Genomic DNA, 26,019 nt, shown 5'->3' with positions numbered 1-26,019 from the left:
CTACTGTTTCTCCATTGTAATTTTGTTTAAATTTGATTTTGACGTAGAGTTTATTATGCCTTGTTTGTATTTGTATTCCTAGTTTTTATCATCTGTCTGTGTTGTGAAGCACTTTGGGCAGCCGTGGTTGTTTTAAATGTGAATTATAGAAATAAACTTGACCTTGACCTTGATTTGTGTCACTTATACTGTTATACACATTATTTCATCAGGTGTAACACACTATACTATTCTGTGGGCTGCGTAGATGTACTTAAAGTTAATGTTGCAAAAGTGAAGAGAGATATAGTGAAATTAAACAATCAAATTCCTCCCCTCGTAGACGGGAAAAAGAGGAGCAGGAACACAACGATCCAGCTCCTCCCCTCTCTTCTGATTGGACCTGACAGGCCGGTTCACACGAAAAGCTCGTCTCATTCGTCAAAGTTGTATCCCAGGGATTCTGATTAAATAATATACTTCAGAAAATATATCATTTAGTGTTACGTATGTACAATGTCAGGCCCAGGTGGACAGTAATGCACAATCTATTCAATTTGTACTTTATAAAGTTTGAATGATTGAGTGAGGTCACATTCCAGAGAGGACGGGGTCACGGATACAAGCGGCCGAAATGAGCTTCCTTCGCAGGGTGGCTGAGCGCGCCCTCCGAGACCGGGCGAGGAGCTCGGAGTAGAGTCGCTGCTCCTTCACGTCGAGCCAGCTGAGGTGGTTCAGCATTTGTTTCGGGAGTTCCAGGCGTGTCACATTGGGAGGAGGCCCCAGGGAAGACCCAGGACACGCTGGAGGGACTGGTAGCCCTTTCCCACCAGGCTGGTGCTGGTGCTGGTGCTGGTTCTGGGCCAGTTCCAGTTTCAGAACCGGTTCTTTCGTTTTCCACTGAAAAAACGCTGGCTCTTGGTTCCAAAATCTGGTGCCGGTTGGGAACCAATTAAAAGCTGGACCAAGAAACGAGCACCAGTGATGTCAGCAGCTGGGGGCGTGGCTCTCTCCTCCAACAAACAATCAATACTAGTTAGTTTGTGCTTAGAACTTCCTGGAGAAGCCAAAACTGTCTCTGTGGAGGAAACTGTTGTTTTGCTTTATGCTCTTTAGCTAAAACAAGAGTTAGAAAGAAGAAATCAAAATGTTAACGGCTGCTGTGACTGAAACATAAACTTATTTTTCTGTATTTTATAACCAGAAGTGGCTGTAGTAAGATGTTACTTTCCATTTTTGATGTTGACTTCCCAAAGCGTTGCAATGACAATAGGCACAGCTCTCATTTTGGTGGAAAACCAAGTCAGTATGGAACCAACCCGGCACCAGAACCAGCTCTGAACCAGCCCAGAACCAGCACCTTGGTGGAAAAGCCCTATATGTCTCTGACCTGGTGTCACCTCGGGCTCCCCTCCCCAGGACAGCTGGAGGAGGTGTGGGTGGATCGGGAAGTCGGGGCATCTCTGCTCAGGCTGCTGCCTCCGCGAGCCGGCCCCGGATAAAGCGGAAGAAGATGGATTGAAGATGATTGAGTGAGTCATTTAGCACTTTTCTTGGTAAATTATTATTTTTTGTTCTTTAATTGCCTTCATCGCCTCACCTTAAGAACCAAACTGCTTTAGAAACTGCATTTTTTTATCCGTTATAAACACTATTTGATTTGTTTACTCCACTTGTGAGGAAGCAGATGGGCAATGTTAATGAGCGATCTAGATGACTTCAAGGCAAGAGCAGGTTTTTTTTTTTGAAAAGCCTAGCCGAGTTACTACGGCTAACACTTCAACCGGACTGAAGTGACCCCGAAACAGTAAAAACAGGTCGGGCGTCGGCTCATGCTGTGCTACGAGAAGAGTCTCAACAGGACACGAGAATGAAACGTAAAAAAAAAAAAAAGGTTTTCACGTCATCTCGGCCTCTCTCTCTCTCTCTCTCAAGTCTTCCTTCCTTCGCCAGCCCCTTCAGCTAAAACATGGGAGAGAACAGAGCGGGTGAATGAGCGGCTGATGAGGCATTGACAACTCAACCATGAACAAGTGTCTGACAATTAGATCATCCTTCGAGTGTGCAATCAGCAAAAGCAACACAAGGCGAACGTGGAGAGAAAAAAAAAAAAAGAAAAAAAGAAAAAAGGAGGACATGTCTTAGTGCGGGCAAAAACCACAGCCTTTTGAGAGCGCGCTTCCCGCCTCATTTCCTTTTCAGATCGACTCGAGCGGAAAAGGCTCGGGCTGGCTGTGGCTCGCTACACAGGCAGACTATGTCGTTCGTCTGGGACATGCAAAAAAAAAAAGAGAAGAAGAAGAAGAGTACATGCGCGGAATACTCCAACACAAAAGCAACGGAAAGCGATGATAGTAGTGCAGCTCTTATTTAAAAAAAAAAGAAAAAAAAGGTGGGAAGAAGAGGTCTAAAAAGAGTTTGTAGAAAGACAGTGCTGTCACCTACCTGCGCTATAGCCTCCCTGCTCTTCCTGACCATAAGTGTGAGTGGGGCGAGTGGGTCCGTAGGCGGAGGGGTCCTGGGGGTAGTTACCGAGGCCTATCGGGACGAGACGAGCACACCAAGGATGACTGGACCTGGCCAACTCGACTACCAGCACTGACCAGCGCTGCTGTCCTTAACGTACGGCTAGCTTGGCATAGCAAGTGATGAGGTTACAGCTGCACAGGGTTCCCACTCCATTTGACAAGGGCGTGTGTGGAAGAATAACAATCGTTTTGTTTGTTTTGTTATGTTTTTGAGGAGACACTGCAGGTTAATAAGTAAAAAATATGTAGAGCTTATCAATTTGAAACTCTTGCAGTAGATTCCTGACATAAATACGAATGAGGGGGAAAAAAAATGTGGTTTATTGTTGTATTTATTCATCTCTGTCTCCACTTGCTTATTTTAAAAGGTCCTATATCATGCAAAATCGACTTTTTAGAGCTTTTAGCCATGTTGCAATGCTATTTCCTTATCAAAAACACCCCCAGAGTGGTTTGTGGCTTCATTCACGCAGTTCTCAGCAATCCTCGTTGTAACTTATTCTGGACACACCTGTTCTTTATTCTTACCTAGCGATAATGTCACGGACGGAGAAAAAGAAGCGCGTTTGGCTACAAGGACGGGAGTTTATTCAACCTTTCTAAAGAGGCCACTCGGCAGAAGTTGTTTTTTTCTCCGGGATTCGGCGACTTTCACCAAAATATTGTTTTTCTGTGACTGTCACTGATGGATGTTTGGTGAACCTTCGCCAGAATCAAAGTGGATTAACTTTTATAACCAACGCGAGTCCCACAATGTAAACAGCGATGGACCAGAGCGGTGAGTCAATCCAAACGCGTGTTAGCTTGTGTTAGCATATTAGCTTGTGTGTTAGCCATTTATGAAGCTGTGTTGCAGATGTCAACTCCGTATAACTGCATCATGAAGTATCTTTACTTATTGCTGTTTATTTATTTTACGGTAAAGTATGTGCGGAGAGAGGGGGCAGAGTTAACTGAATCGAAGCGTTGTGTCTTCCGGGTTTGAAAAATACCTCCAGAAAACACTTATATTTATCACAAAAATGAGTGCTCCATAATGGTAGAGGTACAATATATCATAAACATGCCTATACTTAACTTTGGAATGGCTAAAATAGCATGATACAGATCCTTTAAATATTGTAAGTCTGTAACGTAATGTTTTGGTTCCCCTCTTATGTCTAGTATATCACTTCTGTAATTGAGCATGTCGTATTAAATCTGTGGTTGATCTCATGAGTCTCTATTAAATCAAATGTGTTTGGTTTATTTTTATTTAAAGGTCTGGTGTTAGGTCTTTAATCTTTTTTACAACCATATTATGATTAATACAGGAATTATGACAGGAGCATGCTCTTTATAAAGCTAGTGCATCTCGCCGAAACACCTGCACTACATGTTGTACACCTTTAATAAACCAAGAACTCTACACGTGGAATGACTTTCTTGTTCCCTGTACCTAATACACATGGAACTGTAATCTTAAGTGCTACCAAAAATGTTTTTGTCTTCTGTTTTTCATAGAAATGAGGAAATGTCTGCATAAAAAGCAAAATGGCAATATTTTCAGCTACAAAATGTAATTGATGGATAGACAGTGACAATCTATAATCAAAAGGGATTTTAGAGGTTTAACATAATTGTTTAGTTTGCAAATTAACTAGTTTTTAGTTTAAATGTCAAATTGAGCTCGTTTTTGGGGTGGTTGGGGCAAAACTCAATAAATCAGGTTAGGAATTATACAATGAAAAATCCCTCAGAAAGGGTTAGAGTCTGTAGGAGCTACTAAAGTGATGCTGCTGCAAGACTGGAAAGAAAACCTCAGTGTTACAAGGTACACGCGTGTATACCGCTAGACTTTGGCGGCTGTCGTCATTCATGCATTTTTCTCACCTTGAGTCAACAATATCTCTACTTAAAGGTGCATTACACAACTTTTTATGTGGAAAAAGTTGATATTTGTGTGCATTTGACCTTGCAGTGACCCTGCGGCTGCATGAGAGGTCAGCATGGCATCACAGTGGTCCTTAGGTCGCTCCAGGATCCATCGTTTGGAAGGATTTCACTGCTGACGGAGCCTCTCACCAGAAAACCTACAAAGCAATTGATCCTGGAGCGTTGTACAGAACACTGTGATGGAAAGTAAAGGCGCCATGCGGACCACTCATGCAGCCGCTGGGTCACGACAAGCTCAAATACACATAAAAAGTTGCATAATGCACCTTTAAGTAGAGATGTGGTTGACCCAAGGTGAGAATAATGCATGTATGACAACAACCGTCAAAGTCTGCAGGGATATACACACGTATATGTTCTAACACCGTTTTCACGTAAAAAGTTACATAATGCACCTTTAAAGTAGCACCTGCAGAAACCTTAACTTCACCAATTTCTTTTTTTATTCAAAAGCTAGAGCTATAGTATAACCTAGTTTATTCAAAGACAAGATATTCTCTGAAAAAAATAAGCAAAAATCTTTGTATCTAATATGGCCGTGATATGAACCCATGAAAGTAACCCTGGCTCGATGCACTTGCTAAAAATGGCCAAAGATGTCTATATTTTCGTTTTAAAAAATCAAATGAAAGACTATGTCAGCAAGTGGATAAAATGTATTTTTTCCTATTCACCAGCAGTGTCTTATCTTAAATGTGGCACCAGAAGGAAAGTCATTTTTCTCCTGTGATGTTGTTCCGATACCAATAGAAGCCGGGCTGCATGATGGCAGAAAAACATTGGGATATTCAAAAAAGAGGGTACAGTACACACTCTTTTCATTCTCAACAGAACTCTTACGGTCGTGGACTCAGTTTCCAAACAAATAATGTCTGAGACTCATTTGGCGTCTGTTGCTATGTGACATCACCCGCGTATCCCGGGAAATGATCATGTTTTGTCTCCTCCCAAATGTTAACGTCCTGGGCCTATTCAAGGGTACCGTGAACTGAATCTGGGCTGTAAAACGAAGACCAGGGCTGCACGATTCAAGGAAGGATTGTGATATTCGACAACAGTCTTGATTAACACAATACTGATTATGCAATATTCTCCTAAACCCTTTTAACACAGTACACTCCAGCAACAGAAATTGTAAAGAATTTGTTTTTTCCATCAATTGTGTCAAAACTGTATGCTGGCTTTTTCGGATATTGCATGAATAAATAAAGCAACAACAATAATTTAGCAAAGTACTGTTCAGCCCTTAATGGTATTGCATTTTATACAAGTACCACAGATTTACCAGATATTGGTATCAGCGAACTACTAAACCAATTTGGAAGTTCTGCTCTCCCAAATCTCATCCACTGAGCGGAGCTGTGATAAATAATGACACCGTTGTCGCGCAGTGCACTTCCTGTTGATAGCATACTGCATTCAGACCGAACGTGATGGAGACGTCAGGGGCGTGTGATTTAAAATGAGTTCTGAAGCGTAGCCGGCTAGCTGCATCTTGACTGTTGTGGGGCTAACTAGTCCCTCTTTGCTACTATTTGTGCCGGTGGACAATGGTAATTCCAGGTTACACTGTTAGCTTGTTACAATCGCCTACAGCTCAAACCACAAATGCAGTGTGCGATGATCATAAAGGCTGTTTTATGAAGTTATTGGCTTTATTGACGTTATTAGTACATAATACTTCACCGGATCGGTGCGGGCTAGCTGTTAGCAGCATAGCAGCTAGTTGGCTCCGGGTGCAAACCGTTCAGCTACGGACTTATTTATTGACATGGCTGGATGTTCTCACTTTGAAAATACAGACACAATAAAGCAGTATTGGGCAGAGAGCTAATGAGAGGGCTGTCAGTGCTTATGAGATAGGGCTAGTCTCCCAGGGAGAGCTCACAGACACCGGGGGCAGCGGTGAGCCATTCCGGGCTGCCATGACTGAGTGTCCCCTAAAGGCTGGAGGGGGAAGGTACGAGCGGCAAATGTCCTGTTCGCCGCCTGCACTCTGAAGCCTCTCGTATCGGCCACATGCAGTGTCCGGGAAAGTGTCGCAATGTCCGTATGCAGGAGGGGGAGCGGGGAGACACAAGCGCCAAATGTAGGGAATCGGAACAGTCAACAGTCTTTTCTTTTTTAGAAGATGACAGCGAGCAGAGCAAACGAAAACACACCAGCAGACAAATCCGGAAGTTGTGATGGCGACAATTACCCATAATGCAACGCAAAAATTGTTTGCTCCCCCGCCCAGCAGGTGAGATTGTGAGGAAAGCAGAATGCCCCGAATTCACCAGTCCAATACCATGCTGTACAATTCTAATAAAGGCTGATATAATAAAGGTGTTAGGCTAATGCTAGAGCAGTTTAAATACTGGCATGTGCAAAAATATTTAATCGCAGAAGAGAAGACTCATGTTGTCTTCGACGCCATTTAATCACTCAGTCTTAAGAGTGAAACTAGAACTTTGGTAGATTCGAGCAGGACATGACTATCGTGTCCTGTTGTGGGGCGTACCTTTGTTCCCCTGTACTGCTCTTTCCTGGAACTGTGAGTGCTCTTTCCATGGGAGCAGAGAGGAAAAAGCCAATTGAATCTGGTACGATTAAGGCCTCCATTGCTGCTATTCTAAAACCGCTCCAGACCGCTATGAGAGCGTCCAACAGGAGGCGCTGTGGGGATACGCTCATGCTGGTTAAAGCAGAACAAGAACTGCTTCATGCTTTTCCTATTGATTTCACCTCTTGGCCCCACTGTACTACATTTAACAACTTACTGTTGCATTAACACTATTTTGTTAATCTACTGTTAATCTATTTCCATTTTGGAAAGCATTTACAAAGCATCTGTCTGTATGTTTGAGGGAGTCCAGAACCGGAAACAGCTGTTGCAAATAAGCTAGTTTTGGTTTGCAAAACATATAAAGTCGCTCAAGTTACCATTATCACAGACTACGATGCCATTGCTGATGATCAAAACAGGTTAGTACATGGTAAAATACCATGACCAAGTATAATTGCATTCCACACCTAGTCACTGTGTAGCCGTGGGCCAATGTTCCCTGCACACTATAACCGACGGGTCTGACACCAAGCCTCCGATCGCAAACCAAACAGCTAACCTTAGCCCTGACCCTATGAGGAAAATACTGCGGGCCTCACGGTTTTTCATACTGTCCGGCTGGTACTTGACATCAGCAACTACAGTCGAATTTACACCAGGACCTATCAGTGGAAATGACATACGCAGCGTAGTACACATGCCCATTTCCATAAGCGCACATTTACACATGCGGCGTCAGAGCAGCTAAAGCGACGCTTGTGTCTCTGCTCTTCCCCAAATCACCATTTCCCATATAGACCCCGCTAAACATGCCGGAGTGCATATATGCTTCCAAATTAAAACTCCATTCTAATTTAGGCGCAGCCGATCTGACAAGAGTATGAACAATGCTGGTGTAAATATCATGATGAAAAAATGTACACGCGTCTCTACTGCCTCTGGACTAAATTCAGTGTGTGATGGTTCAGTCGGATTGGAAAAAATGGTATCGGAACAACACCAGTTTTCCTCTTGAAATGGACCTTGCCATGTGACTTCTTGTGGCTGCCCAAAATGAAAATACAAAACTCTCAATTTGCCAAATCTATGCCCCTGAATAGATAGATTTCTAGATTGCGTGGGAACTCTGTACGACTACGCGAAAGCTATTCTGAAGATGACGACTGAATAAAGTGGCGAGACAGATGGAATAGTCTGTGATGGGCGTGGCAGCGGGACAGCAGCCAGCATTGAGAGCAAAAACTACAACTGGACGCTTGATCGAGCCACACCTAAAGCATCATGCATCATTTTACTGTTTCACTTAATGGTTCAAAAACAGACAGAAGGGTATTCTAGAATCGATTTCAGCCGAAAAGGAGTCGATCTGAGGGTTTGGGACAGGAGATGTATGATGACCAACAAACAAATGAGCTTGCAAATGAGGAAGTCTGCTCTTGAAAGGAAGCATCACACCAACTACATGCCCTGTCGCAGTCAGGAAAGGCAGAGCAACGTTCCGTCCCCTCTCGTTTCCGCAGTCTATATCATCTCTACACCGCGGACACCCAACACTAGTATAAAAACGTAATACATATAATATTAATAATAATCGACAACAGGCAGCTCTAGTGCCTTGAGTGTGCAGGGATGACCTTTGCAAACAATATGTTTCACTCTTGTGTTTCAAGGCCATATAACGGATGAAAATTTGCTACATATGAGAGTATATTCAGTCCTATGTGCTCGATCGCCAAAGAGTTTACCAGAAGTGTTGCCGTTCCTTACGCAAAGGTGTAGCACGCCATTTTGTTTGCACTCAGCCCCTCTCCAGCAGAGGATCACTAATCTATAAACGACACAATGCCGCCTTCCCTTTAAAGAGGGGGTATTATGCTTTTTTTCAATCACATAGCACCAGTCTATATCACACTACAATGATGACCAAACCTTCTGTTGGTCTGTAAATGCAGTAAATTAGAATAACTGCCTTGTATAAAATGTCTCTCTCAAAATGGCTGTAGTGAATGTCTTAAAAAATAGGCCTCTGTCTCTTTAAGAACCTCTGACCCTTTCCGACACCCCCCCTCCACACGCTGTCTGTGGCATCAGTGGGGAGGGGGTTCTGCTGAGGAGCAGTGGTTGGTCACTCGGCTGGTGACGAAAGCTCGGAGGCGTCTCCAGGAGGTGGGGGCGTTCCTAGGAGGACTCAGGCAAACCTATCCCTAAAATGGCCGCCATCAGAGTTTTTACAGATTACTCCAAAATACGTGAATGTGCCAAGGCAACACTTCAGGCATGTTTTTAATGAGGGAATGACATAATAACAAGATGGAAAGCTTGAAAAAGTCGATTTTGCATAATACCCCCCCTTTAAGAAAATGGAATTGTGGGTATTCAAAGTGCTGTTTATGTGAGGTGCCATTTTGTATTGCACAAAGACTGACGCAGTGTTATAGCATTCATTCTTCTTTTCACGTGCATTTATAGTGCAAAAAAGTTATCATCCGTCATTGTATCAAGTTATCGTGACAGGTTATGTGTTTCACTCACTTTTTTGTGTATGAACTTTAAACGTAATGGATAAAATGAACTGGATTATTGCATCCTGATGCCCAAAAGGGAGGCGATTCATGTATTCATCTCCACCAACAAGCTAACTGCAGCACTCTACCGTCACATATACGGATACAAATACAAAGACAAATATTTGCTCGATTCAAAGTTTCTAGACGAGAACCAGGACAGTGAATGGAACGTGTGACCAATCAGTGCTCCTTGTGTGGTAACTGAGGAGCAAAACCAAACTCCACCAAGCCCCAACAATCTCCTCCTCCTATGTTTGAGGATGTTCTTCTCACCAAAGACCATCCTAACCCCCAGACACTTTGTTCAACTTTAGGGCCTTTTAAGGATGCTACATTTTGATGCCTCTAATGACGTGTTTCAACCCAGCACCGCTTGGACGCAGTACATGGCTATGCCCGGTTTTACGCGCAACTCTAGAGTACGCATTTTCTGTAGAAACAACAGAACAATGATCACAGTTTTGTGAGCCCTTATGACAACACTGTGGACAAATGCTGCCTTTTGATGGAGTTTATGAAATTATTCAGAAGTTAAAAATTAGAGGACGGAAGCAGCTAAAAAACGGACTATGAAGGTAAGCTACATCCAGATGTTAACAGCAGCTTAAGCTGTGCTAACAGCAGCTAAATGCTTTCCTATTAGTATATGATCTGCTTTGGTCCAGGCTCAGGGGCGGACTGGAACTGAAAAACAGCCCTGGACTCTGACCAGCCTGGCCCAAATTAGCGTAATTGTGGACTTCCACAAAGACATATTTTAACCTCTTACCCCCCGCCTTGACATTAACGAGTGCATTTTCCCCCAGTTCGGCTTTTTATTGTTTTTTTGACTGGCATCATCAGCAAAAAGAATGGGAAAGGTGGTCATAGAAACAGAAGCAAAATCATTAATATATATGATAAATAATAATGGTCCCAAAATTGACCCTTGTGGTACACCATGCTCCACAGAATTCCTTTTAGATAGATTCATGTTTTTTTTATACTGGGCTTTACCCAAATCAAAAAGCTACTCAACTGGAGAGCAACAATGTAACGCCTCATTTGAAAGCTAAGACCTACAAAAGTGATGGAAACTTTTCGTCACGTCGCCACATTTTTGTCATATTTTAATTATTTTTTCTATCATTTTTTGTTGTGTTTTTTTGTCTGTGTTTTTCATCCTCTTTTTCTCGCTATTTTGATGGCATTGATTGGCATTATTGTGGCTGTGCTTTACCAGTAGAAATACAGAACTAAACACGATTTATTGCTCTATTATTTCAGCTTTTACTGATATCAAACTGCTGTTTTCATAAATTATTTTGAATGGCCGCTCAGTTTGTGAAATGGAGCTTTCTGTATCGGAAAACATTATCATAAAGAAGTAAAAGGCTGTCTGTCGGCTGTTATTGGCAACACTTATTCATAATAAGTAGTGCAGTATCATAACAAGTTTGTTTCCCAGGGGAGTAACTAGCAAGCAAACCTTACTTGTTACTAGCTACGCAACACTGAGATCTTGAGCTGGATTTGGTCAGGAGTACCTAGCTGGTGGATAACCCTATTGCGCATGTTTTGGCTTGAAGGGGGAAAGCCCCCCCCTCACATGAAGCAGAGCAGTCGGCTGAATGCACAAGCTGAATGGTGAATAGAGGAGGCAGGAAACGGCGAACAAGATGATGCACGTGCGAGGCTGCAGCTGTGAGACAGAAAAGTCCTGAACGAGCCAGCATCTGCCCGGGGACTGTGGAGCGGCCTGGCGCTGGAGCAGGAGACGGGGGCTGGGGTGGAGCCAGGACCCGGGCCCCGTGCGCTAAAGCGGGGTGGGTTTTCAGTGGTTTTTCTTTGAGAGCTGAATACCTCCAGGCTCCATTTGTGCACACAGCATGGTCTCAGACTCTTAATCCTGCCTGAGTACACAGCACGTCTCTGTCAAATCCACCCGCTGCACCAGAAAAAAGAAAAAAAAAACGGCTCAGCACTTCGGCACAGTCGGGCGGCACAAGGCGAGACTGGGTCACACTTGCACTGCCGGGACGGGGGACGTTTTCACTTAAACGTGGACTTTTGGAGCTTTGGAGCAACGTTTAATGTTTTCAAATCAAGATACGTAAGTGTGTGTCGGTCATGCAAAATCGCTCGGCTTGAATTTGGTACGAAGCAGATTGGAAGTGCTGTGTGATTTAGAAAAAAAAGTCATAAGTCATGATGTGTTCATGGATAACTTCATGATCAAGAGTATCTAATCATAATTAAATAGCACATGCAGTCGGGTCCTTTAGGGTTTGTGTGGAAAGAGACACTAAAGACAGTTATCGAATGTTTTCCCACATCATGCAGCCCGTCTCCTGTATTTATAGTTTAAACCATTTAATAAGGCTACTGTAAAAAATAACTCAACAAGAGGCTCATGTGTTTTTTTAATAGATGGTGGTGATTCTTTGAGTGAGCACGCAGTTTCAAGTCTGGCAGCATGAGCTATTTATTTACCAGGATGTATTGGTTTTATCTTTAAAGGAATAGGCCACCGTTTTTCCATACTGAGATATGTTCTTACCTTAGCTTTGACGAGTTCTTTAGGACCTGTCTGGTCTTCCCCCGTGCCTTGGCATCCGCACAGTAAAGTGAAGATTACTGCGCGGATTTCGAACTACTCCTGGTATTATTGCGCCTTACAATATAGTTCCCCCTTTTATCCGCTTAGAAAATCCACATTGTTTAATTTTGTGTAATTATACTTTGTAGTGGAACACTTCACGTAACCATATTTAAATAGGGAAAACGTGGAAGAGCTTGGTAGCTTCTATCTTGACCTGTTTTGGAGCTATAGAGGAGAAGAGGAGAGATGGAGAGGCTAAATGCTAACGCCGTCTGCGCTGTGTTTACGTGACTGAAGGCACGGGGGAAGATCAGACAGGTCCTAAAGAACTCGTCTAAGCTAAGGTAAGAACATATCTCAGTATGTAAAAACGGTGGCCTATTCCTTTAAAACAAAATAAAACAAATTAAAAATCAAGATCGCAATGTGGGGAAAATAATAGTCCAAGAAACTGTCCAGGCCTAGCGGAAACTTGCTTTGTATTGAAGTAAAAGTAAATAAAAGCATGAGCAAAATGTATGTAACGCTTGAAAAGGCGCCTTTACACATTTCTTTATGAAGATCTCCGTTTCTAAAGCAAAAAGTTCAAATCCAGCCTATCGTCGGGAGCGCAGCGGCTCTGCAAACCAGGGCGCTATAGGGGAGACTGGGTCGGGTTGGGTCTCGCTGTGTTTTAGAGCTAATAAGAGAGACCAGGCTAAACTGAGAGGTCGTGGTTACAGAGTGTGATGTCACTTCCTGTTTACGGATGCTAACTTTTGCAAACTCTACATCATCTAAACACTAAGTAGGTTCTTAATCATCGACTGAATGCAGTGGAGGTGAAAACATTCAAAATGACCGACTGGGGTGCATCAATGTCCCAAGTCTTTCATCCTTGACACCTGGTATACATGTTTCGGTGAGGAGTGACTGAAGAAGTGGTGGGCGGTCCGTTAGAAGGTCTTCAAATAAAACAGAAGATCCATAATAAGAACTTCTAAGTCCAGAGACTCTTGTTCTCCTGCTGTTCCCCTTTATCTGTAGGAGGTTCTGACAGATCTGACCCATCTGTTATGTTTCCCGTAGATCTTTTGGTTGTCAGCTTCAGTTAGTCAAGTACAGTAATGACCGACACTCACTCAATATTCTAACCTTTTCTGTAAGACGTCATCTTGTCATCTATAGATAAACGTTGGTGACCCATCCCTCCGAGGTATCTACTCATTGTTCTGCTGAGGGTGCACACTTTGTATCTTGCGAAAGCTAAAGAAATGTCTTATGTCTTATACCCAACCCTCCCTGCTCTCCCCTACAACTCAATGGGAGGGACATAGAAAGAAATGTCCAAGCAGAAAATTGCCAAATGTTTTCCCTCATCATCATTTCTTTTACAGTGATTGGATTCATTCTGGCCAACATCGCGCACATGGTTTTGAATATTGTCACCACTTTTGGACAGCTCTCATAGGGCATTTCCACCAAGGTGTTGGTTCTGGGCTGGTTCAGAGCTGGTTCTGGTGCCGGGTTGGTTCCATACTGACTTGGTTTTCCATCAAAATGAGAGCCTGTGCCTATTGTCATAGCAACGATTTGGGAAGTCAACATCAAAAAATGGATAGAACATCTTTCTACAGCCACTTCTGGTTATAAAATACAGAAAAATAAGTTTCTGTTTCAGTCACAGCAGCCGTTAACATTTTGATTTCTTCTTTCTAACTCTTGTTTTAGCTGAAGAGCATAAAGCAAAACAACAGTTTCCTCCACAGAGAATGTTTTGGCTTCTCCAGGAAGTTCTAAGCACAAACTAACTAATATTGATTGTTTGTTGGAGGAGAGAGCCACGACCCCAGCCGCTGACATCACTGGTGCTCGTTTCTTGGTCCAGCTTTTAACTGGTTCCCAACCGGCACCAGATTTTGGAACCAAGAGCCAGCGTTTTTTCAGTGGAAAATGAAAGAACCGGTTCTGAAACTGGAACTGTCCCAGAACCAGCACCGGCACCAGCTTGGTGGAAAAGGGCTATCAGAGAACACAACTGAACCTTAGTTTATACTGCGCTGACGGGGCAGAAGCTGAACGTTGTAACAGGGTTTTTTCCATGCAAATCGTTCCAGTAACAGGAGATATTCGCCAAAAACTAAAACTTAAAAAAAATCTGCAATTCGACAGTTATCTTGGAATTGTAAACGTAACCCATTATGTGTCCCTGTGTCTCTTTTACATTTTACACCTTCTGATCAGATCGAGTGTTCGGTTTGGAGTGGAGAGTAAAACTAGGATGCGTGGGAACCCTGTTTTTATCACAAGACCAACAAAGTCTTAGGAAACAACACAGGCAGAATTAAGAGTAGAGGGAAGAGCTCTCATGCTGGCGGGAAGTTTATGTTAGTCAAAGCAAATACCACCAAACACATTCAACAATCAGGATGATCTAATTCAACCTACAGAGGGGCCACCAGCCGGGCCCCACAACGGCGATGTCGGCGGCCACGGGGCGAGCGTGAACAGGCCGGATGTGAAGGGCGGAGCCTGGCGCAGAGAGGAGAGAGCGGGCCTTGTGTATCCACGTGCGGCTGCTTACCGTACTGGCTGTAAGGGAAGTCGGGCTGCCCGGTAGGAGCCTTGCCGAGGTCCTGAGTTGGAGTGGTGGCGGGAGCGAAGCCCAGAGGAGCGGTCCCGGGAGTGGCGGGAGGAGGCGGCACCTGCGCCGCAAACTGCTCGGCCTGCGCTGTGGCAAAACTGTAACCTGCTCGACACACAGACGACGGAGAGTAAGGGCTGAGTCATGAACAGCAAAAGAGTCATTGATGAACACTGCCTGACCAAAGGAAAGTGGCCGGAATAAAAGGACAGGCTGTAATATTTGGTTGAACCGATTTAAGATTTGACTATAGCACCTAAGCTTCTGCAAAGTCCAAAGATCCAGGGTCACGTTCATTTTTCACCAAGACCTAGTATTTATGTGGCTACGTTTACATGGAGACCAAAAATCTGATCATAATCATCAAAAATACATAATTGTCATTTTTGCTCTATTTGAGTCCGTCTTTACTGGACTACACTTAGTTGTTTCAGCCCTATTTGAAATCCTCTCCACCTGGTTGTGTAGGTGGAGATGACGCTCTAAAATGAGACTCCTGAAGTGAATCAGATCTGACTATTGGGTTACCTGATGACTCAGTTGTCTGATTTTTCTGGCCATGTAAATGTAGCCAGTGTGACCACTGTGCTAAGCCTCTCCAGCCCATCCCAAAGATCCTCAACGGGATTAAGATCTGGACTCTGTGGCGGCCGATGCATCTCATGCTCCCTGAACCACTCTTTCACAATGTGAGCCCAAAGAAGAAGAAATGCACTGATAGAATCCAGGTATAGGACACTTTTTTTTGACAATATACAAGAAATATGATAATACCTTGGACATGTAATAGGGTTTATACCGGTGGCAGCGAGACAAATTCAATGCTTTTCAAAGTCATTTTAGTGCCAGTGGGAAGGAAAGCATCTATTTAAGATTTGAAAATATTCCATCATCAGGGAAGTCAAGATTCAAAAGCAAATTGGATACAGCAGTCAACATTTGGGCAAAATAATTATAATAATAATGATCATAATAATAATCATAACTTACACTTCTATTGCACTTTACAAGCCTGTATTACCAGGTTTCTGAAAGCGCTGCACTGTGGTCATTATTCATTCACTCCATATGTGGTGGTAAGCTACTATAGTAGCCACAGCTGCCCTAGGGTAGACTGACGAATGCGAGGCAACCAGTCGGCGCCATCAGCCCGTCCGACCACCACCAACCACTCACTCAAACACTACATTCACTCAGGCTTCCTGGTGTTTCCCAAACGGTCTCCCATCCAAGCACTGACCAGCCCCTTCCTGCGGGATCGGGCAGAGCAAAGGCCGTATGGACCACAGGACTACGGTTCATTGTGTTTTTGACCATAATTCTTGCAGAAAATTGTTTTTGTTCTTTTTTTATTGCGCTAATGCCAGTTTAAATGACTTCAGATTCAGAGTGGTGAGAAAAGGACCTACATATGCTGTGATTGGCCCTGTTCCTCTGCAGCCAACAAAGCGCCTCCCAGGGAATGTCCGGGAACATTTACCTCTCTCTTATTGGTTCCCTCTTAAAGGCCCTATACCAGATTTTTTTCCAGTAATGGAATGAAATTAGTTGTCCTCCTTTAGTACATTGTAAAGTCAGACATCCGTGGAAACAATACTGTGCATTATATAAAATATTTGTGTAAGTTTCAGTAACTTTCAGACTGGTTTTCTACATTTCTGTGACAGTGCATGTGCTTATAAAGTCATACCTGTAAAGAATGAGTCTGGACCACAACTAACAATTTACCCGTTTACCCATTTTCATTGTTTAATATAAAAAATAAAAAAAACAGGCATGGGCCCCTCAACTTAAAGCCCCTGTGACCAACTTTTTTTTTTTTCAAAGCAAGAAAAAAAAAAAGGTAGCAGTAGAGGTAGTGGTGGTCCAAACTCATTCCTAGCATCCAGATTCTTGGCAGGGATGAGTTTATAAACAAACGGCTCACAGTCACCAGGGAAATGACTGAAACTGAATTGTTAACAACTATGAATCCATTTGCTTTGAGCATCGGTGGCAGTGCTACTTCCTGGTTTACATTAACTCAAAACAATTCAGAATACAGCACACCCTGCAGTCGACTTCTTTGTTGCTATTGTTTAACATTGCTGTATTTGCAGTCTTCAGCCTGTGATAAAGTGAGTGCTGTCTGTCTGTGATAAGACGGCGGTTCCTCCCTGACCACGAGCGCAGTCGAGGCCGATCGCTAACCCAGATATACGTCGGACACGTCGGACGGCGGTACTGACCGAACTGTGGCGCGGCGCCGTAGCCCTGCTGAGGATAGCCCTGAGGTGCGGTGAAGCTGGCCGCTGGAGTGGTCACCAGGAAGGCATTGAAAGGCGAAGGGGCCTGCGTGGGGGTCCCTCGAGCGGCGGTCAGCGCTGGAGCGTAACCACCTGGACAAATGAGGGGGGGCATTTTTAAAACACAAAATAAAAATCACACATTAGGAGTCTCAATCCATGCATAGTCCAACTGACTGAAGGGCAGTTTCATTCGTAAGGCTCCTTCTGCTGAGCCCTGTAGAGAATGCTTTATTGCGTAACCCAATGTTTGATTTAATTCTCTGTCTGTGCTCCATGACGATGTGTCAATAAAGCGAACTGAACTGATAGTCAACACTTGGGGGCTGCTGATTCAGCGCTAATGTCCTGTTGCAGGCATGACCCTCTGTTAGTGTAAAGACCGACTCAATCAACTCTCCAAACAGATTGAGATTGCAAGAGGTCCTCAAAGCTTTTTCTGGTCTCAGGTTGAGATGAACATATTTCCAGTGGTGGAAGAAGAATTGAAATGGTTTACTTAAAGGAGACATACCATGCAAAATTGACCTTGTTGAGCTTTAAACCATGTATTATAATGAAGTTCCCTCGTCAAAAACAGACCTTGGGTAGGATTTTACTTTGTTCACGTCATTTGGAGTATTCCTCAGGTAATCCTGATGACTTTGGTTGTTTCTTCTCCAATCTCCAACAGGACAATTCATGTTTATTGCATCGACACTGAGGTTTGAGCTACTGCGGAAGAGGGGCTGAGGTTTTCTTTTTTTCCCTGCCTTGCGCTTTTTGCCGTTGGAGTGATAGACATGTTCGCCAATCAGAACTATCGAGCCTCACTGCCTTTGCCAATCACAAGTGACTGCAGGAGAATCCTCTGCAGTTGCTACAAACAAACTCCATGGGCCAGATCTCGTGTCTCAAAACGCAGACGATAGCGTGACATTTTGCGCTCAGTAGCAGCACTTTGTGATCTTGCCACTCCAGACTTAGCGCATTTTAGTGGGTGGAGACACACATTTTCCTCCAACCAGATCGACTCCGCGTCCAGGAGAGTGGTTGTGTGGGAGTGGGGGGTGAACATGTGCTTTTGTTTTGCTTCACGTTCACGCCAAGCGCGGCCGATCCGCGCCGTTTAGCTCACGATGGGGTAAATAAAGTTTTTAGTTTGACCTGTGAGAGAGTAAACGAGGAAGTGAATGTCAGCCGTGTTTCCATCAGTGCAGTCACCTCCTCTTGTGACGCCCCCTCACAGGTGGCGGAGGCCAATGGCACATATAGCGCCGCCACTCGGAAAATAATTCACCAAGAGCCTGCGCCGCCCCGTGCGTCGCCACAAGATCTGGCCCCATGTGTCTTGCAAGCGGCGACCCTTTCTCACCAGCAAGTCATATTTAATGCTTTTTGATGCAATTTTAATGCCTAAATACTGAAAAATCTTGCCGTATTTCTGATTTGTTAACATGTAATCAAATGGGAATTAAAGCAGTACTAAGTAACTCTTCCCCCTAGAGGCCATAAGCGCAACTGCAGGTGTAGTAGCAAGTTACGATTTTTTTATTGTCTTGGAGAGTAAATACTACGCTGGCAGGAAAGGCGAAGAGAGAGAGGGTTACTGTGCATCCAATTATACAATGGAAATATTTTTTTTCACTCAAACTTGGCTGTAAATACTGTTTAAAGTGACGTTAGCCCGCAGTTAGCTTTGCCCGTTAGCCTGTTAGCTTCTTCTTCGTGATTCCACTAGTGTGTATTGCTTTCTCCGGACCGGTGGCAGTCAAGTTGCAAACATGGTTTTCTGGCCAGAGACACCAGGGGGAGATGAAAGACCCTCCAATCATCCCATGAACACTTGTATTACCCCCACAGGGACTACGGGGAGGATTTATTAAGGTAAACACGTTACTTAGCACTGCTTTAAATGGACGATTCAAAACCAAAACTGGCAACTTTTGAGCAGAAGATTGTGGAAGACTTAAGTCAAAAATGCCACAGAATTTGGTTAAGAACAAAGTTTCTGTGTTTTGGATTAATTTATGCAGTAGTAGAAAATATATTTTCTCAGAAATTTGGCAGAATTCATTTCATGACTTTTAATGTTTTTTTTGAAGCCCCACAGAAACCCTGAACTAACGCGTGTCCTGTGGGTGCCTGGGTGCGTTCTGTCAGAGAATTATCATTCTATCACAGAGCAGTTTGGGGTGGAAAAGCCAGTTGAATGCTTTTATGTAGGTTTATATCCACTGTCTCTCTCTGGGCATTAGTTTGTTTTACCGGATGTTTGAGGAGGGAGAAAGAGTGAGAGCGTCAGGTCTGTTCATATAAGAATGATTAAAACTAAGGATGTTCTCCTTAGTTCCTGTTTTCCTTTTTGCTGCCTCTACGAAAAGTAATAAATGAGTGCTGTGATTCTTGACAGCAGTTTTATGTTTATACATTTCCTGGCCGACACTTTCATACTTTACTGATGAGAAGTTTGATTCTGCCTGATATGCCCTCTTTAACTTCCAGCCCATTCAAAGCAGGGATTGTATTGAAAGTAAAAATAAGAGTGAAGTGACTACTGAGAGGGAGCGGTGCGCTGACACTGCAGAGGCTGGCTGCGTGTTGACCTGGAGCTGCTGATAGGAAGCAGAGCCTGACCAATAGCAGAGGGAGAGCGCGATCCACTCAAGGCTGCCATCTGTGTCTGAAGCAGCATTATCAGCAGCCTCAGCGATAACGCTCCAACTGTCGACTGCTGCAGTTGGAGTACAGGCATGTCCAGATAACCTCCACATGGACGCTCCCTGCCATCCAAGCCAATAGCAAAGACGGACAACCAGGCGGGGCAGGAGAAACACTCACCGATGGGCTGGCCAGTCGTCGATACCCAGACTCCTTTGAAGAGAACAAGAAAAGGATCGTTTTAGATATACATTTTGTTTCCTTAAAAACCTCCATTTGTGTTTTCTGCTTTCCAGGCTGAATGAATGCAAGTATAAGTTGCAGATTGTATTTGCCCAAACATCCACCCATAATCCCAGACAAACACATGAAATCTGTCAGATGAAAGGCAGATGGGAGCAGGTTTACAGACCGTCACCTTCACTGATCAAATGGGCCGACAAAAACAAAACAAAACACAGAGTTCTTTCAAGTAACAAATAAACTAAGTACATGAGCGGGACCCCCTATAAAATAAGCGGCTCCAAGACAAAATAAAGGCTCTTGGTGCTGAGCCAATGTCACATTTCACACATGGACCATTTTTCAGTCACTCCTCCATACTCTGATGGGAGTCGAGTGGTCCTTGGGGGTTATTATGAAACTAGACCCTCTAATACACCTTAAGTGTGGTTTTGGTAGCTCTGTGATGAACAGAAGTGAAATAAATGATCAAAAAACTTCTAAAAAGTCACGATCTGGACATTTTGTATTTATTATTGCGCTTCTTTTCTTTTTTTTTCTTAGTCGCCGGGGCGTGGTTGTGTTTAGCGAACAGCTGTAAAGCCGACACTTCACTCATTCTCTGGAGCGCGTTTGACAAAGCAGAGCGGCTACAGATGTACAAATCCAAACAGTTTTTTATTTGCAATGGAGAAGCTGTTTTGAAAAAAAATCACAGTTTACAGTTATAAACATATACATTTAGATTTTTCCTTTAAAAATTGTTTTCCTCTGTGTGGTCGATTATTCTGCAATCGATTAATGTATCCACTATTTTTACGATTAATCGATTAGTTGCATGGGTATGAAAATTACATTTTTTCCATTTTTTTATCACATAAAGCTAAAGTGGATCCGCTTGAGGACGTGTTGATGGAGTAAACGTAAAGCAAATGTTTGTTGGAGGCTCTTGGCGCTAATTCTGCTTCTGATTGGATGAGACACAAACAGATATTCATGAAATTTACAATGTACAAAGTGTACTACATACACTTGCTATAAAAACAAAGTAGGTTTTCATCACAAATACTACACTTTCATGTCATTTTTGCTCTATTTGAGTCTGTGTGAACTCGAAAACGATTAATCGATTACTAAAATAGTTGTTGACTATTTCAATAATCGATTAGTCGCCAATTAATCGATTAGTTGTTTCAGCCCTACTTCCTTGTCTATCTTTTTTTAAATTTTTATTATTATTATTATTTTTTAATTAACAAAGAAGAGATACCAAAAACAATACGGCAAAAAAAAACCTAAACAGCAGCAATAGAACATGGGGCATCAGTGTTATGACCTTTTTAGAGTGCTGGAAACCATGGATGGACTTTCTGAACAGTCCTCAAATTTGTCATATTCAAGTCTCACTGCAAATGTTAACTTTTCTATCTGGGCAATTTCTTTTACAAGGTTTATCCATTCTTCTAATGTGGGTAGTTTGTCAGTCATCCATTTCCTTGTAATCACTTTTTTGCTAACGACCAACATGATACAATTTACAAAAACCTTTTATACAATCTGGCCGTTTACCTAAAAACATAATCTCAAAATTTAAAGGATTTTTTGTTTCTAAGACTTTGTCAATACTACTCTTAATCTTTATCCAAAATTGAGACAGTTTAGAGCAACTCCAAAAATCATGATGGTGCTGGGCCTGGTCACCAAAACCTCCAACATGATTTATCTGCATTTGAACCTCTTTGAGCTGGTGTTTTATAAAAAAGAATTCAACTGTTTTCACCAATGGAAAGCTTAGAGTTTCAGCTCTCCGTTGTGGTCATGAAAAATGGTCTGGATTGTTGGCAAAAACAGCGTGGCACTCAATGTGTTAACCTCCAAGATCACCGTAATCGACGTAAGCGGTGCATTTATGTGTAAAAAGTCACAATAAGCTCACGTTTGCCTTTAATCTTAGACTCCAGCTCCCTGCCTCACTCCTGTATCAGCTGCTGTACATGTGCTGCCCATACATCCATATATTCCAAATAAAGCAGTAGTTCTCTTCTTCCATCATCGTCCCTGTTCTCAAATGACCTCCGGGTAAGACTTCGATTCCATCCATTACACTTTTCTATTCCATCCCTCAGATGGAATCGATCTGATTCTTTGTAATCTATTTATTTATTTATCAGGGACGATGCAATCACCAACGTTACAATTCAAATTTGGTTATTGCTAGATGGTCTGCTCCGGAGGGACGGTCTGCTGTGAAAACGTGAGATATCATGACACAAATTAAGGTTAGGGCCAGGGAAATGGTTAACCTCTTAACTCCCGCCTGAACCGAGAGGATCTTTTTCACGTCATCAGATTTTTTTTTCCAACATTTTGTTGTTGGGTATTCAACTGATTTTTGTAACTTTTTTGTAAATTTTTTTGTCAATTTTTAATCCATTTTTTGTCACATTTTTGTCACTTTTTTGTAATTTTTTGCCACATTTTTGTCATTTTTTCGTAAATTTTTAATCCATTTTTAATCCATTTTTTGTCGCATTTTTGACTTTTTTTGTCAATTTTTTGTAATTTTTTTGTCACATTTTTGTCATTTTTTCGTCATTTTTTTGTCAATTTCTTGTGACATTTTTGCCACTTTTTCATACATTTTTCGTCACTTTTTTGTCAATGTTTTCTCACTTTTTTGTCACATTTTTGTCATTTTTTCGTACATTTTTTATCCATTTTTAATCCATTTTTTGTTGCATTTTTGACTTTTTTTGGTCAATTTTTTATCATTTTTTTGTAATTTTTTTGTCACATTTTGTCACATTTTTGTAATTTTTTTGTCAATGTTTTCTCACTTTTTTGTCACATTTCCATCATTGTTTTATTGCTATTTTCACAGCTTTTTTTCCAGAAGCTTTTGGACTGGGGTAAAGCCAAACTGGAGCAAATGTGCTCGGTTCAGGTGGGAGTTAAGGGGTTAACCTTAAGGATTAGGGTTAGGATTAGGATTATTTGTATTTTTAGACAAACCAACTCATAGATCTATACAAACTCACAGCAGACCGTCCCTCCGGAGCATACGATCTAGCACTAACCTTCAAATTTGCAGCTGATGTGACACAAAGGGCTTCTAGCTAGTGCTAATTTGCGGCTCATGTCCCTGGTTGGGCCCAATAGTAAAATACAGAAATACCCAATTTATAATAATTAATAAGAGACTTTCATCAATCCCATCCACGCAGAATGCCAGTGGGAAAACATGTTGCTACCGAGCTGTTTAGTTCAAAGTAGGTTATGCCTGTTTTGGTCTCTGGCCGGGTGCCCACTCACCCTGTGGCCCGTAGGCCTGCGTCCAGGCTTGTGCGGGCTGTGCTGTCCAGCCGTTAGCTGCAGTCAGGATGCCCCTGGGAGCCCACTGGCCCGGGCCGAGCTGCCCCGGAGCCTTGCTGTCACGAGGTTCGGCTTTTTTTACTTCCACCTGGACAAAAAGGACACGCAGAGCACATTTTGGTAACGCCGGCGCTGGGGCCACTGCAGCACGACACAGACACAGCACCTGAGCTCCCTCTGTATTTATCGCCACCGTTTTGGGCCGAGAATTTTCACTTTACGTTTAAATATTAATGTGGGCCAGGGTCAGCTACGTCAATTTGAGTATTTCTGGTTAACTAGGAGATTCCAGAGCTGTGTTTCGCAGACACAATTCATGGCAATTTCATCACTACAAAAGTACAGAAACTTAAAATGGCTTCTTGCGTCGGTGAAACACAGTCTGGTTCTTCAAAAAAAAACTATTCATTTTAAAAAAAGGCATCTAAAAGGAGATCAAGACTTACCTTTCTTCAGCTAACACTTAGAAAAATGCCATTGTGACTTTAATTTGGAATACGGTTTAGCAGGGAATGGACAAATAGAGAGAAATTTTCTATCTCAGATCTGACAGAATATAAAAAGGTAAACATGCAGACAATAAAAGAAGAGGGTTTCATAAAACTGAAAAGAAATAATCGTCTTCATACTGTGTCCCGAGATTTGGCTTTTTTGGAATTTTGGGGGGGTCAGTTTTTGCAGATTTCATCCCAATGCACCTGGCAACACCTGCAAATGGCCGCGTAATGAATCCTAACAAGGCTTTAAAGTACTGCAAAGCTACACAAATAACTCACGGTTTTAAATAAATTGCCGCAGTGAGAAAACTTTATTGTTTTTTTTTGTTTCACGGCGTAACTAGGCGAAAGCTTCCCGCCGCTAACCGGAGCAAAAGAAACAGCCTGCGACTAACGGAGAGCCGACCAGAAATAGACCGAGGGGTTGAGCTATTGGGGTCACCTTGCAGGGGAGGGAAAAAAGAAAGGAAAAAAAAAGAAAAGGAAATCACAAATTCCTGGGCGCTTTAAGGTGTAGCCTCCCCTCCTGTCTTCTCTCTCCGTCGACCTAATTACATGCACATGTTTCCGGCGGAGCTACCTGGCCGCCTCTCCCCGGGGCATCACGCCGCTCTTCCAGTGATGGATACCGTGACTTCTGTACGGTCCCCAACAACCGAACCGGGAGGGTGGGGGGGGGATTTGTTGCGCAGTTTGACGTTGCTCCAATTTCTAATTTTGTAGCTCGTATCTTCCCCTGGATCCCTTAAGTCCCAGTGAAAGGTAATGTCAAGTCAAGAACAATGTTTTTTTGGGGGTGTTTTTTGTAAGTCGAGCCGCCTTTTTAGCACGAAACCAGTGCAAAGTCAAGACGATAGAAAAGCACTTGATGGGTCGGCTGCAATCCAAGTGTCATGACTGGGTTCAGATTGAAGATTTTACACACACTGCAAAAAGTATTTAACTAGATCAGTATAAACATCTCAATTTGAGCATAATAATCCAAATTTTTGTTGTTTTGACTGGTTAAGAAATTGTTGGGCATTTGTCCTAGATTATTTCACTTGTTCTGAGACGTTTCTGACTCGTTTCGATACATTTCGTCCTTATTTCAGGTCATTTTCTTTGCCAATGGGGAAAGAAAATTGGTCTTATCTCATTGGCGATTTTACTTTCTCATTTCAAGCGAGATTTACCCTAGAACTGGTCTGAAATGTCCTCAAACAAGCAAAGGAAACTTGGTCCGATCAGGAAAAGTGTCTAAATGAGTGAAAACCGCTCAAAACAACATACATTTCCTCAATTCAAGTCATTTAAGCCAATGCTTGATATTCACTTTTTGTAGTGCAATATATACGTTCAGATAAATGATTATGCGATAGGTGCTTATGTTAGTACATTCAGGACACTTTTATTGGTTTCAATTGAGCCAAACGTGTTCTTAACCTATCGCAACGTTGTCGAATTGAGCCCATCTTGGATGTGTTGATAGCAGTGTTAATTTCGTCGACTAAAATATTTAGTCTTACTTTTAGTCAAAGTGATATTTTTGACAACTAAAATTGGACTAAAACTTAATTAAGAGTTTCTCATGAGACTAAAACTATGACTAAAATGTCCTGATATTTTAGTCGACTAAAATAAGACTAAACAAAAATGAAAAGGAGAGACTAAAATCATCCAAACTTCTATTGACCGTCTGAAAAGGCCTCATATCATTTAAATTCTCTGCCAAATGAACAGGTCTGTGCTTCATTCATGTGGAAGCAGCTCCATGAAGCAGAGGACCTGGATTAAATATGATTATAATGAATATTACAAATATAAGTCGATTAAATTAGTCTTAAATTTAGTCGACTAAATTGACATGCAATTTTAGTCGACTAAAACTAGACTAAAATTGAAAAAAAAAATTGACTAAATCTTGACTAAAATTAAATTACATTTTAGTCAAAAGACTAAAACTAAAATAAAATATGTTGTCAAAATTAACACTGGTTGATAGATGATTAACTGTTTCATCTTCACGTATGAGTTGCTGATGATGTTCCAGGCTTCAGCTGCAGGTCGTGTGAAGCAGCTCTGAGGATTATTGCAGGTGTGATACCAATTTACGGTCTCCCCAAAAATGTTATTTCATGGTTTTCCGTTTATAAAATTGTGCCTGTGCTGCTTGAAATGGTCAATGGTCATGGACCAAAACAGGCCATGTGCTAAAAATATTACAATTGATAGTGTTTTTTTGCAAAGATGAAACATCGAA

At 42.4% G+C, this 26,019-nt stretch overlaps 1 protein-coding gene across 4 annotated transcripts in view; it reads right to left on the bottom strand.

Moving 5' to 3' along the window:
* The window catches only part of dazap1 (DAZ associated protein 1), a gene marked incomplete at its 3' end in the record, with an annotated part of 60,502 nt that overhangs the window by 5,498 nt on the left and 28,985 nt on the right, over positions 1–26,019 (bottom strand). For 2 of the 4 annotated variants that reach the window (XM_079580936.1, XM_079580937.1), the window contains exons 8-12: positions 23,221–23,368; positions 19,867–19,899; positions 16,990–17,139; positions 14,702–14,866; positions 2,425–2,517 (exon numbers count right to left, since the gene is read on the bottom strand). In XM_079580936.1, coding sequence (XP_079437062.1) covers positions 2,425–2,517; positions 14,702–14,866; positions 16,990–17,139; positions 19,867–19,899; positions 23,221–23,368 — 589 coding nt within the window. Of the gene's footprint in view, positions 1–2,416; positions 2,518–14,701; positions 14,867–16,989; positions 17,140–19,866; positions 19,900–23,220; positions 23,369–26,019 lie in introns of those variants that run through there. The other 2 variants (XM_079580939.1, XM_079580938.1) reach the window with 2 other exon arrangements.

Source organism: Gobius niger (genome assembly GCF_951799975.1).
Source record: "Gobius niger genome assembly, chromosome: 22".
Classification (NCBI taxonomy): Eukaryota; Metazoa; Chordata; class Actinopteri; order Gobiiformes; family Gobiidae; genus Gobius; species Gobius niger.
Note: the sequence above shows the minus strand (reverse complement) of the source record. Positions and strands in the feature narration are given on the sequence as shown.